At 38.8% G+C, this 14,298-nt stretch overlaps 1 protein-coding gene across 5 annotated transcripts in view; it reads left to right on the top strand.

Annotated features, from left to right (window-relative positions):
* The window catches only part of IMMP2L (inner mitochondrial membrane peptidase subunit 2), an 871,433-nt gene that overhangs the window by 602,618 nt on the left and 254,517 nt on the right, over positions 1–14,298 (top strand). Inside the window, exon 6 of one of the 5 annotated variants that reach the window (XM_021935333.2) lies at positions 19–5,261. The exons of the other annotated variants lie outside the window; for them this stretch is intronic. Within the exon in view, the coding sequence (XP_021791025.1) occupies positions 19–133 (115 nt within the window). The 3' untranslated portion in view covers positions 134–5,261. Of the gene's footprint in view, positions 1–18; positions 5,262–14,298 lie in introns of those variants that run through there. 5 annotated transcript variants of the gene reach the window in all.

The raw sequence follows: 14,298 nt of genomic DNA on the forward strand, positions 1-14,298 counted from the left end.
ACTTTTTTTTTTCTGTAGAAAAAGTGGAAGCCGTCAGTACATACATTTTTGTAGAAGGAAGACTTCTCCCACTCCGGGGTACGGGGTGGATCCCATAGCTGAGTCATGCTCAGTGGCGGATACTTTACTGTGAGGCATCTTAACCACTGGCCTTTGAGGTCTCCCAAAAAGGGAAAGTGCAAGAAGCAAGTGAGGTGGGTATTTTCCTTCACAGTGCCCAGGAAGATGGGTTACCAGGCCTTCATTATTTCCTCCCCAGATTACTGTGACTGCATCCTAACTGGTTTCCCTTTCTTACCCATGCCAGTCCATTCTTCACACTTCCAGAAGAATGCTTTTAAAAAGATGTTAATCTCATTATGCCTTCCATAAACAGGAGCCCTGCAGATGTGGCCCCTGGTGAGCCTCTGAGTATCCCTCCAGCCACATTGTCCCCACTGTCTCTGGCCATACCTATAGTTTGCATTTTCTTCACAGCTATGTAACGTTTTGCATGCCATTGCCTTTGTGGAAAGCACCTTCCTTTTGTCTTATTGCCTTTGTTTTGTTTTGTTTTTGCCTGGCGAATTCCTACTCAGCATTTTCATTTCTAGTAATTTATCAGGTAGATATGTTTTCACATGATTGCAAAGGAATGTGTATAAGGGAGTTAATTATAAATTAACATTGTTTATAATAGCAAAAGACAGAAAACATTCTAAATGTATGTCAATGCAGTTAAGGACATTGTAGCACATTCATAAGATAGAATTTCTCTAGGACAATTAAGAAGAAAAGGATCTATATGGACACACATACATATACACACACACAAACACACATACACTTGTATATGAGTAAACTGTCTCTGGAATTAGTTAACATAAAGTGTCAGATTTGGACTGCCACATCCATCCCAATCATTTTTCTAAGAGTCTACCTCCACTTTCTTTGTAATCTAAACTAGTAACTAACTAGTAGTTAGTAGTAAATGAGTAACTTTTCCTTTAGAGAAGGAACTGGAGGGTCACGAGAGTGAAGATTTTTCAATGTATACTCTTTAATCCTCAGGACCCTACCTACATTCTCATTCTCTCTCTCTCTCTCTCTCTCTCTCACACACACACACACACACACACACACACACACACACAATGTGCTTGAGCTATAGTATTACAGATTTAAAAATACTTTCATATCTTATCTTCTTATGTTCATGTTGTATCCTGAATGTGGCAGATCCTTCTCCATCCCCATCCATCTAACAACATCCTGTATCCTTACCCTGATAAGAATGATTGTCCTCTTCTCTGATTCCGTAATACTTTATTGATCTGACAGACGTGAAATACATGTGATTATATTAGAGCCAGTAGTACATTTTCTCTATCTGTGAGCTCCCTGAGGTCAGGAGCAATGACTTATTTTTGGAGCCCAGAACAATCCTGCCTTATGAAATCTAGCTTATCAAGGGTGTGCTCACTAAGTATTTGTCACATTTAATGACTGCAGAAAGCTCTGCAATATTTATAAAACTTCAATCCTGAGTATCACTCTGTGAAATGATTCTATTTATTTTGGAAATATTTCAACTTAGTCCAATTAGTAGCAATCCCAACTCCTTATCTTTAAAAATGTAAACTCTCTAATTTGCTGAACATTAGTTTTTCATGTTGCTGAAGGTTAAGGAAAGCAAGTGGTAAAGAACATGAGTCTCAGCCATCTGTTTTCATTTTTATCTCTCCAGCAGCATAAATGCTGCAGGGATTGTCCTTGCATAGCAAAGGGGATGAGGATATGCTTGTTTATTATTGAAAAGGCTTAAATGGGCCCCATGTCAGTCAGCTTAGACTAACTTCTTCTGTGGTAACACCCTACCCCCACATCTGAATAGCCTGCAGTTAATAGAGGCTTGTTTCTTGCTCCATTATTTGATCCCCCTGGGTTGCATGAGGCTCTGCTCCGTATTTTTTTCCTGTAGGGAATAAGGCTATCAAGGTATTAATAGTCTCAGGGGAGATGGAGAACAAAAGCATGGTGGAATTGAGGGATGGATCTTAAGACTTCTACTTAAAAGTGGCATGTATTATTTCCACATACATGTCATTGGCCAAAAGAAGCTGCCACATAGCCAAGTCGAAATCAACAGGGTGGGCATGTACTCACCTATCCGTCTGCCAGGGATGGGAAACAAATATTTTGAACAAGAATACACTCTACCAAAGTCTTTTTTAGAGTTCTCTTAAAAATAAATTGGTTTTGCACTTGCATCAGTGTGCATATTCAACACACATCAAATGAGCATGTACCACAAACAGAGCACAGTAGGGAATGTGAGGCTAAGTCAGACACTCTCTTTTCAAGGGGCTGACTGTCAAAAGGGCCTAAAAATACCTGTGATACTTTCCTGCACAGTAGTCATGTCAGTATTGCTGGAGAAAGCTGGAGTTGGGATAGTGTGAAACTGTATGCCTTAGCTAGTCATCCCTGAACTAAATTTCTACTAGTATTACTTTTTAGTCTCATAAGTAAAGGTATGCTGTTCAGGGATTCATCACATTTATCTGTCCTTTAATTGCTGTCATCCTTTCAGAAATTGTGTGGTCAATATATGTCATTATTTTAAAATTATTTGCATGTTTGATAATAAAGTATTACAGTGACTTTACAAGTCACTGATCAAAATAGCTGGCATTGCCTTATTTATCATATTCCTTGGGCGCTGGATATCCATAGTAGTATATGGAAAAGTCTTACAAAAACCAGTAAGTACAGTATTTTTATAGTATTTTGTAGCCTTCTTTCTACTTAATTTTCTATTTACTCATTTGTTGTTTTCTGTATCGTACATTTTATTTTTGAAGAAGAAAAATCTGTCATGCCACAGGTTGGTTTTGGATTTCTTGGTGGCCTGGGAGACAATTTTCAGTCTACCCACTGATACATGGTACTGATGAGCTAAGCTGTCAATGTTTGTCTGTTGGAAGATTATTCATTCCTCACCCCTTGCCTTTGAAATATATATTCAGAAGGATCATATTTTGAGAAAGGATTAAGTATTTCAAGGGAGAAAACTCATTCTGCTGTTTCTAAAGCGTACACAGCTGTTAAACTTTAATTAAACAGGTTTTTAGGAAAGGGGACTGGAGACCAAGTTCGTAAAACTAGACAGATATGCTTTGTAAATGAAGAAGAAAGCTAATTAAGCCAAGCATAGCAGCCTAATATTAATTTTTAAAACACTTCCAGTGTATTTGTTGTAAATCTTGACACTGCTACTGCGTATTTCCTATTGAGTTATTCTTCAATTTAAGTTCAGTGTTTGGTTGTCAAAGATTCCTAGTCAGTTGGAAAATTATAAAATCTTCCCACATTATGTTAATATTTATTGCAAGAAACTTAACTCTTGAATGAAATGTAATGAATTGATGAAAATAAGTGGTGAGCTTATACTTTGGAAGTAGAATTTATTAAGTAAGGCACCAAATAACCTAGAGCAACCAGTCAATTAACAAATTGTTTTATTACCAACAGATTCTGTACACTAAAACAAAACTGACAAAACAGATATAATATTCACTTGTGTTTTTAAAGCTTATTTTTCAGTCCTTTAACTAGGGTATGATTTTTTTTTTTAATGTACTAAAGGATAGCTGTTTCATTTTAACAAAAATTGAGCTCCACAGTACACCCATAATTCTGGGGAGCAAGAACAAAAAAGCCTAATGAATTAGAATTTGTTACCACACTGTCACAAGCTAAGAAACTTGCAGATGAACTCAGTTATTGAATTGAGTTCATGATTTTCATTTGTGTTCTTTTGTGCATGGACTCTGTGGAGGAACATTACTTAATATTAGATTTCACCTTCTCAATAGGGAAGATATACAGGAAAAACTTGAAAAGCATAAAGGTATTTCAATTAAGTCTGCTGAGAATGAATGCAGTAAATAAAACCAAATTGTGATTTATTTATATTACTCACAAGTTTAAACCCCTTGTCTCTCATTCGACAATAAATGTCCTGTGTTATTCTCTAAATAGAACTATGAAGCATAAAGTAAGCATTGACTATATGCTTAAATGCATTAATATAATTATAAGAATTTCAAACCATTACTTAATAACTGAAAAGATCTCTTTTGTTTGTGTAAAGCAAAAGGATCACAGATACTGTTCATTCAGAAGACCTCCAGAGAATAGGAAGATGTTTGAGACTATCTATAGTTTTCTCAGACAGTCACAATAGCTGCAGATAAATGAAGATTTAGAAAGAAATTATGCTGAGCAACAGAAATTATATGGCATGTTATTGTGTGGTGCTCCAGCTGATATATTGAATAGCCATAATACTGCCATCAACAGAATATCCCTGAATATGGGATGTTTCTCCCAGTAGGTTTCTGGATAAAAACTTGTTTGACTTATGCTGAAGATGCAAAATGCACAAATCACTCTTCTGAGAGATGCATTTAACCTAAAGAGGTATTGTTACTCTAGGTCCTTACTTCCATTTTCAAGAGAGTATTATCACTGATTATGCTGAGCATAACTCTGCATAGTAGTGATTTCTTCTGTCATGCTGGATGAATGTCAACAGTGATGATTGGTCCCCTAAGAATTTTATCAGGCTGTCTTCCTTCATGCAGCACACTATCAGCAAGTGATGTGGCTGTGATTCAACCACCACTTATAAGCATATTAATCATAAAGACTTTGTAAGTTCTTTCATTTTTTTTCCCCAAGCCACCTAGTGAATAAAACAGAATCTTGTGGTTTTTCTTTCCCATGACACCTCAGGTATTTCCTGATAGCCAGGTAAATTATTTCAGGTTGTTGTTTGTTGTGTTTGTTTCATTATTGATTTACAAAGAAGGAGAGTGACATACCGTTGCATACCTTGATGACAGAACATCAAAGCTGAGTTCAGTTCATTTGCACTCACATTATAGATGAGGAGATTAAGGCCTGAAAAATTATGTGACTTCCCAAGTTTCCATAGCTGCCTAATGAAGTCAAACTCAGACCCCTTAACCCTTCGTCTATCTTGATGTGCCAGTGTTTATTGGAAATCTATAAACTTCAGCGCAGTTATCGTTCATTCTGTTGGGTGGGTGAGTGGCTGAATGAGATCTGTAAAGATCATTTTATTTCTGAGATTTTATAATTTTGTGATTACTAATGAATAACCATCAAATATGCATATTTGGAATTGTTTTTATTTGTCTATGTTATTGTATAAATGTATACTTTAACTTTTTTTTTTTGAGATGGCGTCTCACTCTGTCACCCAGGCTGGAGTGCAGTGGCACAATCTTGGCTCACTGCAAGCTCCACCTCCCGGGTTCAAGGGATTCTCCTTCCTTACCCTCCCAAGTAGCTGGGATTACAGGTGCCTGCCACCACGCCCGGCTAATTTTTTGTATTTTTAGTAGAGATGGGGTTTCACTTTGTTGGCCAGGCTGGTCTGAAACTCCTGACCTCATGATCTGCCCACCCAGCCTCCCAAAGTGCTGGGATTACAGGTATGGTCCACATTATTTTAACTTTTTAAATGGTTACCCGATTGTGATATCTCTGGAATTAGATCTCCCTTATTTCCTGATAAGGAGACTCTCTCAGTCAATGGTGTAGTAATGTAGTACTACTGTTTTGCCCACATGAGTATATAATGTCAGAATGTGTTTTACCTTTTAGCAAAATACAGCAGAGTTCCCTTCTGTTGCATGTCTGTGTCAGAACTTCAAGTCTTTTCTGTGTAAGGCCTCTTTTGCTGCACTTGAGAGCTTTTCTAACAGCCTACTATGTTCTATTGTTGATGCAATGAATACAGCGAGATACCCACATTTTGTTTAAAGATAGTCACTGAGCTGTACTCTACTGCCAGCTAAGATGACTGCTTAATTATAGGCATGCTTTTCTAAGGGAGATATATTTGTTATCTTCCATAAACAGGGAGACAGTAAAAGTCATTTGGCTTACATTCCTAGGGATGAAGGTTCAGGAAGGGGAGCGTCATTCGGTGCTTCATACTGTTGTCAACACTAACTTTACAGGTGGTGCAGGAAATTGTAAAGTCATTGGGTCCGTAGGACAGACTTTGTGCGACAGCATGAAAAATCTTATTACTTTATTTTTTTTATTCCCTGTGTACTAGCTTTACAATTTTAGAAACAACTGATTTTTTTTTTTTTTTTTTTTTGAAATTTTGCATTAGATCAATGGTTTTAAAAATCTGGCCGAACCTGGAAGCTCTTGGGACACTTAAAAATACAGATTTCTGGAAGTCACTTCAGAACAACTTAATTGGAAACACCCAGGAATGCAGCCCAGGGATCTGTAATTTGTAAAAGCTTCCCCGGGACACAAAAAGTCTTGGTCCCATTTCAGACCAATTAAATCAGAGTCCCTGGGGATGATGCCCTGGAATCAGGCATTTAAAAACTCTCCCGGTGATTCTCATTTATAACCGTGGTTGAAAACTACTTCTCTATACTTTCTTCTACCTTTAGGAGTCAGCTTTGGGAGCTCTATTTTCTGGTTTAGAGGATTTGGCAATGTAAACTTAGCTTCTCAGGGGCAAATAGAATCTGCCTATCATTTGTATGTTCATATGTGAAGTGGTCTAGAAGTCAGTTGCAGAATCTGTACTATTAGAAGCTTAAGTTTTTGGTATATTCAAACTTCATGATAGTGTCAAGAAAAATTATTTGCATATAAAAGGATCTAACATTAATATCTTCATTCTATCTCACTCCCTGCTAGCTCATCTTCTGGTAAGAGCTGCATATTACATTTAACGATATTCTTCCCCTTAGGTGACCATTAAAAAAAGATCAACTATTTTTCTATTGTTTTGTAAATTTAGGGAGTAAAAGTGTAGTTTTGTTACATGGATATATTGCATGGCAGTGAAGTCTGGGCTTTTACTGTACCCATTGCCCAAATATTGAATACTGTGCACAAGATCAGTTATCTTTTTAATCAGAAATTCCAGCAGGGCTTACCTTACTCAAATGCATAAGCTGTAATTGGCATACATAGATGAATTCGTTTTGGAGGGTATGTTTGGAGTTCTTGTTGTTTCATTTGGAGAAAGGGTGGTTATTGGAAACATATTTTCAGTAAAGAAATGTGTTTCCTGTCCAGTCTGGCTCAGAAAAAGCTGTCACACTGCACTTTTCCACCATTCCTCAGGAGGCCTCAGCTCTACTTTTATGTATCCCTTAGCTGTATAGCTTTTATTGTGAAATGCTTGCCTCCCAGCTAGACTGAATTTCTCAGCCAGGAGGCATTTAGGGACATTGTTTGATACCCCTCCCTCCCTACTAGAACCTAACATAATGCTGAACACAGATTAGTATGCCATAAATGTGTATTGAATCATTTATTGATAACCCTGACTGCCTTTTAAGGATGGTAGATCCTATTAACTCATTTTACCATGTACCTGACAGATGATAACACAAAAATTGGGAGTTTAGAAGCCAGGAACAGCTGAACTGAGATGCATACTGGGAGAGGAACTTAGAGTGAGGCCTGGGAGGGAGGTGTGAGGAGCAGGAATGGGAGAGAGAAAGGATTAGGGGGACCAAGGAGATAAAGAAGGCCACTCAGGGAACAGAGGCCACTTCATATGACTTTCAAATGTTTCAGTAAGTCTTTGAAGTTCTGTTGCTTGGTGTATGTGAAGTTCTTGTAGAAATTGGCAGTGCTTTTGTATGCATCCGTGTTGGCACAGTTGAAACTGAGACAAGATTCACTGAAGGAAGATCCAGCAGAGGCTGCGATACTACTGTGAAAGCATAACATGCCTCTTCTGCCAGGACATAGTATAAAGTATAAAATGGGTTTTATGTCTTCACAAACAAAAACTTAGTGATATAAGCCAAGCTGAACTGGCTTTGCAAAATATAATGAGTCCAAAAGTGAACTTTCTCCTACTCCCATTCTTATTCCCAGTTGTATGGGGTTGAACCATATAATTTTGCCATCTTCTAACTCAAAAATCGTGAAATATAAGCAATGACGTGACATCCGAGTTAGAATGACTGGAGTCATCCAATAGAAACTGTTGGCATTAAGTCTTAGAAGTGTGAACCCCTCCTAAACTTGGTGTACCCTGAAACTGCCTTCAGATACATAAGCTGTCTGAACTGGAGTCACCTACTTCGTAAGCCTCTTCACCCCTAAACTGTGCTGCCCAAACTAGGTGTACATAAGCCCGGTGGCCCACTCCCACTCCTCTTAATGCCACATTCACAGCCTGAGAAGGGACCTTCACATACATTTGCATCACACCCTACCTTTATCTCTAGTCACATGACACTGTATGCCAATTTTTTTCGGCTTTTTTCACTTAGCATAATGTTTTCTGTTTTTATTAATTTCTGGGATACGTGTGCAGAACATGCAGGTTTGCTACATAGAAACACACGTGCCATGTGGTTTGCTGCACCCATCAACCTGTCATCTACATTAGGTATTTCTTATAATGCTCGCCACCAGTAGCCCTTAAACTCCCTATAGGCCCCAGTGTGTGAAGTTGTTCCCCTCCCTGTGTTCATGTGTTCTCATTGTTCAACTCCCACTTATGAGTGAGAACTTGCAGTTTTCTGTTCCTGTGTTAGTTTGTTGAAAATGATGGTATCCAGCTTCATCCATGTCCCTGCAAAAGACATGAACTCATCTTTTTCATGGCTGCATAGTATTCCGTGGTCTATATGTACCAATTTTCTTTATCCAGTCTATCATTGAGGGGCATTTGGGTTGGTTTCAAGTCTTTGCTATTGTGAACAGTGCTGCAGTAAACATATGTGTGCATGTGTCTTTATAGTAGAATGATCTATAATCCTTTGGGTACATACCCAGTAATGGGATTGCTGGGTCAAATGGCATTTCTGGTTCTAGATACTTGAGGAATCGCCACACTGTCTGCCACAATAGTTGAATTAATTTACACTCCCACCAACAGCATACAAGTGTTCCTATTTCTCCACATCCTCTTCAGCATCTGTTGTTTCCTGACTTTCTAATGATAGCCATTCTAACTGGCATGAGATGGTATCTCATTGTGGTTTTGATTTGCATGTCTCTAATGACCAGTGATGATGAGCTTTTTTCCATGTTTGTTGGCCGCATAAATGTCTTCTTTTGGGAAGTGTCTATTCATATCCTTCACCCACTTTTTGATGGGGTTGTTTGTTTTTTTCCTAATTTGTTTAAGTTTCTTGTAGATTCTAGATATTAACCCTTTGTCAGATGGATAGACTGCAAAAGTTTTCTCCCATTCTGTAGGTTGCCTATTCACTCTGATGATAGTTTCTTTTGCAGAAGCTCTTTAGTTTAATTAGATCCCATTTGTCAATTTTGGCTTTTGTTGCCATTGCTTTTGGTGTTTTAATCATGAAGTCTTTGCCCATGCCTATGTCCTGAATAGTGGTGCCTAGGCTTTCTTCTAGGGTTTTTATGGTTTTAGGTCTTAGGTTTAAGTCTTTAATCCATCTTGAGTTAATTTTTGTATAAGGTGTAAGGAAAGGGTCCAGTTTCAGCTTTCTGCTTATGGCTAGCCAGTTTTCCCAACACCATTTATTAAATAGGGAATCCTTTCCCCATTGCTTGTTTTAGTCAGGTTTGTCAAAGATCAGATGGTTGCAGATGTGTGGCGTTATTTCTGAGGCCTTGGTTATGTTCCATTGGTCTATATATCTGTTTTGGTACCAGTACCATGCTGTTTTGGTTACTGTAACCTTGTAGTATAGTTTGAACTCAGGTAGCATGATGCCTCCAGCTTTGTTCTTTTTGCTTAGGATTTTCTTGGTTATATGGGCCCTTTTTGGTTCCATATGAAATTTAAAGTCATTTTTTCAAATTCTGTGAACAAAGTCAATGGTAGCTTGATGGGAATAGCATTTGTTTGGTGTACTTGAAAGTGACTGGGAGAATGGAACCAAGTTGGAAAACACTCTTCGGGATATTATTCAGGAAAACTTCCCCAACCTAGCAAGACATGCCAACATTCAAATTCAGGAAATACAGACAACACCACAAAGATACTCCTCGAGAAGGGCAACCCCAAGACACATAATTGTCAGATTCACCAAGGTTGAAATCAAGGAAAAAATGTTAAGGGCAGCTAGAGAGAAGGGACGGGTACCCACCAAGGGAAGCCCATCAGACTAACAGCAGATCTCTCTGCAGAAACCCTACAAGACAGAAGAGAGTGGCGGCTAATATTCAACATTCTTAAAGAAACTAATTTTCAACCCAGAATTTCATATTCAGCCAAACTAAGCTTCATAAGCAAAGGAGAACTAAAATCCTTTACAGAAAGCAAATGCTGGGAGATTTTGTCACCACCAGGCCTACCTTATAAGAGCTCCTGAAGGAAGCACTGAACATGGAAAGGAAAAACCAGTACCAGCCACTGAAAAAACATAACAAATTGTAAAGACCATCAACACTATGAAGAAACTGCATCAACTAATGGCAAAATAACCAGCTATCATTATAATGACAGGCTCAAATTCACACATAAAAATATTAACCTTAAATGTAAATGGGCTAAATGCCCCAATTAAAAGACACAGACTGGCAAATGGATAACGAGTCAAGACTTATCGGTGTGCTATATTTAGGAGACCCATCCTACGTGCAAAGACACACATAGGCTTAAAATAAAAAGGGATGGAGGAATATTTACTAAGCAAATGGAAAGCCAAAAAAAAGCAGTGGTTGCAATCCTAGTCTCTGATAAAACAGACTTTAAGCCAACAAAGATCAAAAAAGACAAAGAAAGTCATTACATAATGGTAAAGGGATCAATGCAACAAGAAGAGCTAACTATCCTAAATATATATGTACCCAATACAGGAGCACCAGATTCATAAAGCAAGTTCTTAGAGACCTACCAAGAGACTTAGACTCCCACACAATAATAGTGGAAGACTTTAGTGTTAAAGTCTTCATCATTAATTAGGAAAGTAAGTCTGAAGAGGGAAAATCTGTACTTTCTCCTTATGTACAGAGAGTCTCTGGGATCAGATTCAGCCTTCTAAAAGGTTAGAGCCCACAGGCATTATCCGTGGAGTAAGATTTGAGAGAAAATTGGAAACATCTCCCACTATCAATATTAGATCAACGAAACAGAAAATTAGCAAGGATATTCGAGACTTGAACTCAGTTCTGGACCAAGCAGGCCTTATAGACATCTACAGAACTCTCCACCCCAAATCAACAAAATGTACATTCTTCTCAGCACATCGCACTTATTCTAAAATTGACCACATAATTGCAAGTAAATCACTCCTCAGCAAATGTAAAAGGTTGGAAATCATAGCAAACAGTCTCTCAGACCACAGTGCAATCAAATTAGAACTCAGGATTAAGAAACTCACTCAAAGCCACCCAACTACATGGAAACTGAACAACCTGCTTCTGTGTGACTACTGGGTAAATAATGAAATCATGGCAGAAATAAATAAGTTCTTTGAAACCAATAAGAACAAAGACACAACTTACCAGAATCTCTGGGACACAGATAAAGCAGTGTTTAGAGGGAAATTTATAGCACTAAATGCCCACAGGAGAAAGCAGGAAAGATCTAAAATCGACACCCTAACATCACAATTAAAAGAACTAGAGAAGCGAGAGCAAACAAATTCAAAAGCTAGCAGAAGACAAGCAGTAACTAAGATCAGTGTATTCCATTTTTTATTGTCTTTCTTTTTTTGTGTGTTTGTTTTCATCATTAATTAGGAAAATAAATCTGAAGAGGGAAAATCTGTACTTTCTCCTTATATAGAATGAGTCTTTGGGATCAGAGCCAGCTTTCTAAAAAGTTAGAGCCCACAGGTATTATCCATGGATTAAGATTTGAGAGAAAATTGGAAACATCTCCTAAACCAACAGCCTGTAAGCCTGTACGGCCTGAAGAGTCTGAGCATCATTGATGAAACGCATAGAGCAAAGCCAAAGAGTTTAAAGAAAATCTTCATGAGCCCTGTGTTAAAAGAGCACATACCTTTCACAAAATCATCATATAATTTTTCTTGTTTAATATTATAAGAGGGCTTACTTTAATGCCTTCTCTGTTGTGTGCGTAGGATATTCAGAGTGAAGTTGCTGAGAGCAGGGAGAAAGAAATAGTTGAGGAGCAGGGAGGGTTTCTTTAAAGAAAGTGGAAAAACAAACCTCACAAACTTAAATGGTCCTTCCCTCCAGTTATATCTGCCTGGGGCAGTTCTAGATCACATATCTCTGTTCAAGGTGGTGTTCAAGGAGCTAGAGAACCCAGTATTTAATCACTGCCTCATTAACCCCCCTCCAGTATTTGGGCATCTGGTAATTACCTTGTTCACATTCAGTCCAGCTATGTCTCCACCAGGCTCTTCCTCTAGGTCTGTTTCTCTGTGTAGCACACTATGAAAATGAAGGAACAGTGCTTTCAAGTGTGTTGAATACTTAACTGTACATGATAAAGTTAATATAGCTGTCGTTTCCACACACTTCTTATTTGTGATTATGTTTCAAGTAAGCACAGTAACAGCAATCTTAAAAACCCTGTGGCAAAACTAAAGAGAGTTAGAGCTCTTCACTGATGTAATATTCTGAAATCACATTTTTGCAGGTTCACCCTCTTACTGCAGGCATGTATAGTCATATATCATGCTAGCAAATTCTGTTGCTTTCTCCAGAAAGGGAACATGGAATTGTTTACCCTATTCTTTCAATTATCTCTCTCATCCCCATGTTGTAATTCTGAGGTTAGATTCCACAGGGAGTACCTCAGTATTAAAACAGTGTGTACAAGGAAAATGTAGGTGACATATTTTCCCCTTTTCTTGCAAAGGCAAAAATATCAAATATTTTCTCAAATGTCACTGGAGAATGTAAAAACTGCATTCTTGGGCCAGGCACGGTTGCTCACACTTGTAATCCCAGCACTTTGGGAGGCCGAGGCGGGCGGATCACGAGGTCAGGAGATCAAGACCATCCTGGCTAACACGGTGAAACCCCGTCTCTACTAAAAAATACAAAAAAAATCACCGGACGTGGTAGTGGGCGCCTGTAGTCCCAGCGACTCAGGAGGCTGAGGCCAGAGAATGGCGTGAACCCCGGGAGGCGGAGCTTGCAGTGAGCTGACATCTTGCCACTGCATTCCAGCCTGGGCGACAGAATGAGACTCCATCTCAAAAAAAGAAAAGAAAAAAAAAAAAAAACCTGCATTCTCAGTAAATATACACTAGGAAAGTAGATTCTGAAGCAGCGATTTCAGAAAGGGCTTAAGCCTCTAAGACTTTTTTGGGGATTTATTCAGTCTAGAAATAGTTATTCAGCTCTTATGATGTAACTGGTGTTGTTCTAGGCAATGTGGATATTGATAAGAATCCCTACTGTCATAAGCCTGTATGCAACAGTAGTGTAGGGATGTGGAGGCCAAAAATAGGACATAAAGGCAGGCCACACACATAAATGAATGGTAGTGGCAAGTACTCTGAAAAAAATAGAAGGGGGTGTAGGGCTAGCCATTGACTAGTTTCAGTGGGGTAGGTATGCATGAGGGTTCAGGTAGTCAGGGAAGGTGATCCAGGCTAGAAGAAAGGAGTAGAAGAAAGATGTAGTCCTGTGAGAACATAGGGTCTCTGTGTTTAAGGTAGCGAGAGGAGCAGGACCCTAAGGTGCTAATGAGATTGGTCTGTCTAAGGAAGGGAAAGAAGGGTCCTCTGGTGGATATGAAGTGGAGTGTAGTGGGAGACGAGGCCAGAGAAGGTGCTAGGATCAGACTGTGTAAATCCTAGACCATGGCAGAGCTTAGATTTTACTCTAAGTAAGATAGAAAGCCACGAGAGGGTTTAAAACAGGCAGGTGACATGATCTGATTAATACGTTTAGGTGATCATTGGCACCAGTGTGGGGGTTCTATAGTAACCCAGGCAAGCAATGATGGTAACTTGGGCCCGGGAGATAGAATGGAAATGGAGGAAACTACAGTAGATGGAGTCTGGATATGTTTTGAAGAACACATCAAGATTTGCTGAGGATTAGATATAGGGGCTGAAGTAAAGAGAGGAATCAGAGGTGGCTCCTTGGATTTCAGTCTGAACAACTGAAAAATACATGGTGAAAAATGTTTATGGAGATGAGGAATATGAGGTAGCGAGGAGAACAAGTTAGGCAGGAAAAAGGGTCATTGAGTGTGAGGGATAAATTACCTGAACACTAGACTCAATGAAGAAGAGTTCCTTTTGCTGCTGCCAATAGCATCCCTTGCCGTCTCAGGGTTTAATGACATCCCTTTGTTTACAGGAGAGCCTTATA

This window comes from Papio anubis, chromosome 4 (genome assembly GCF_008728515.1).
Source record: "Papio anubis isolate 15944 chromosome 4, Panubis1.0, whole genome shotgun sequence".
NCBI classification, from domain to species: Eukaryota; Metazoa; Chordata; class Mammalia; order Primates; family Cercopithecidae; genus Papio; species Papio anubis.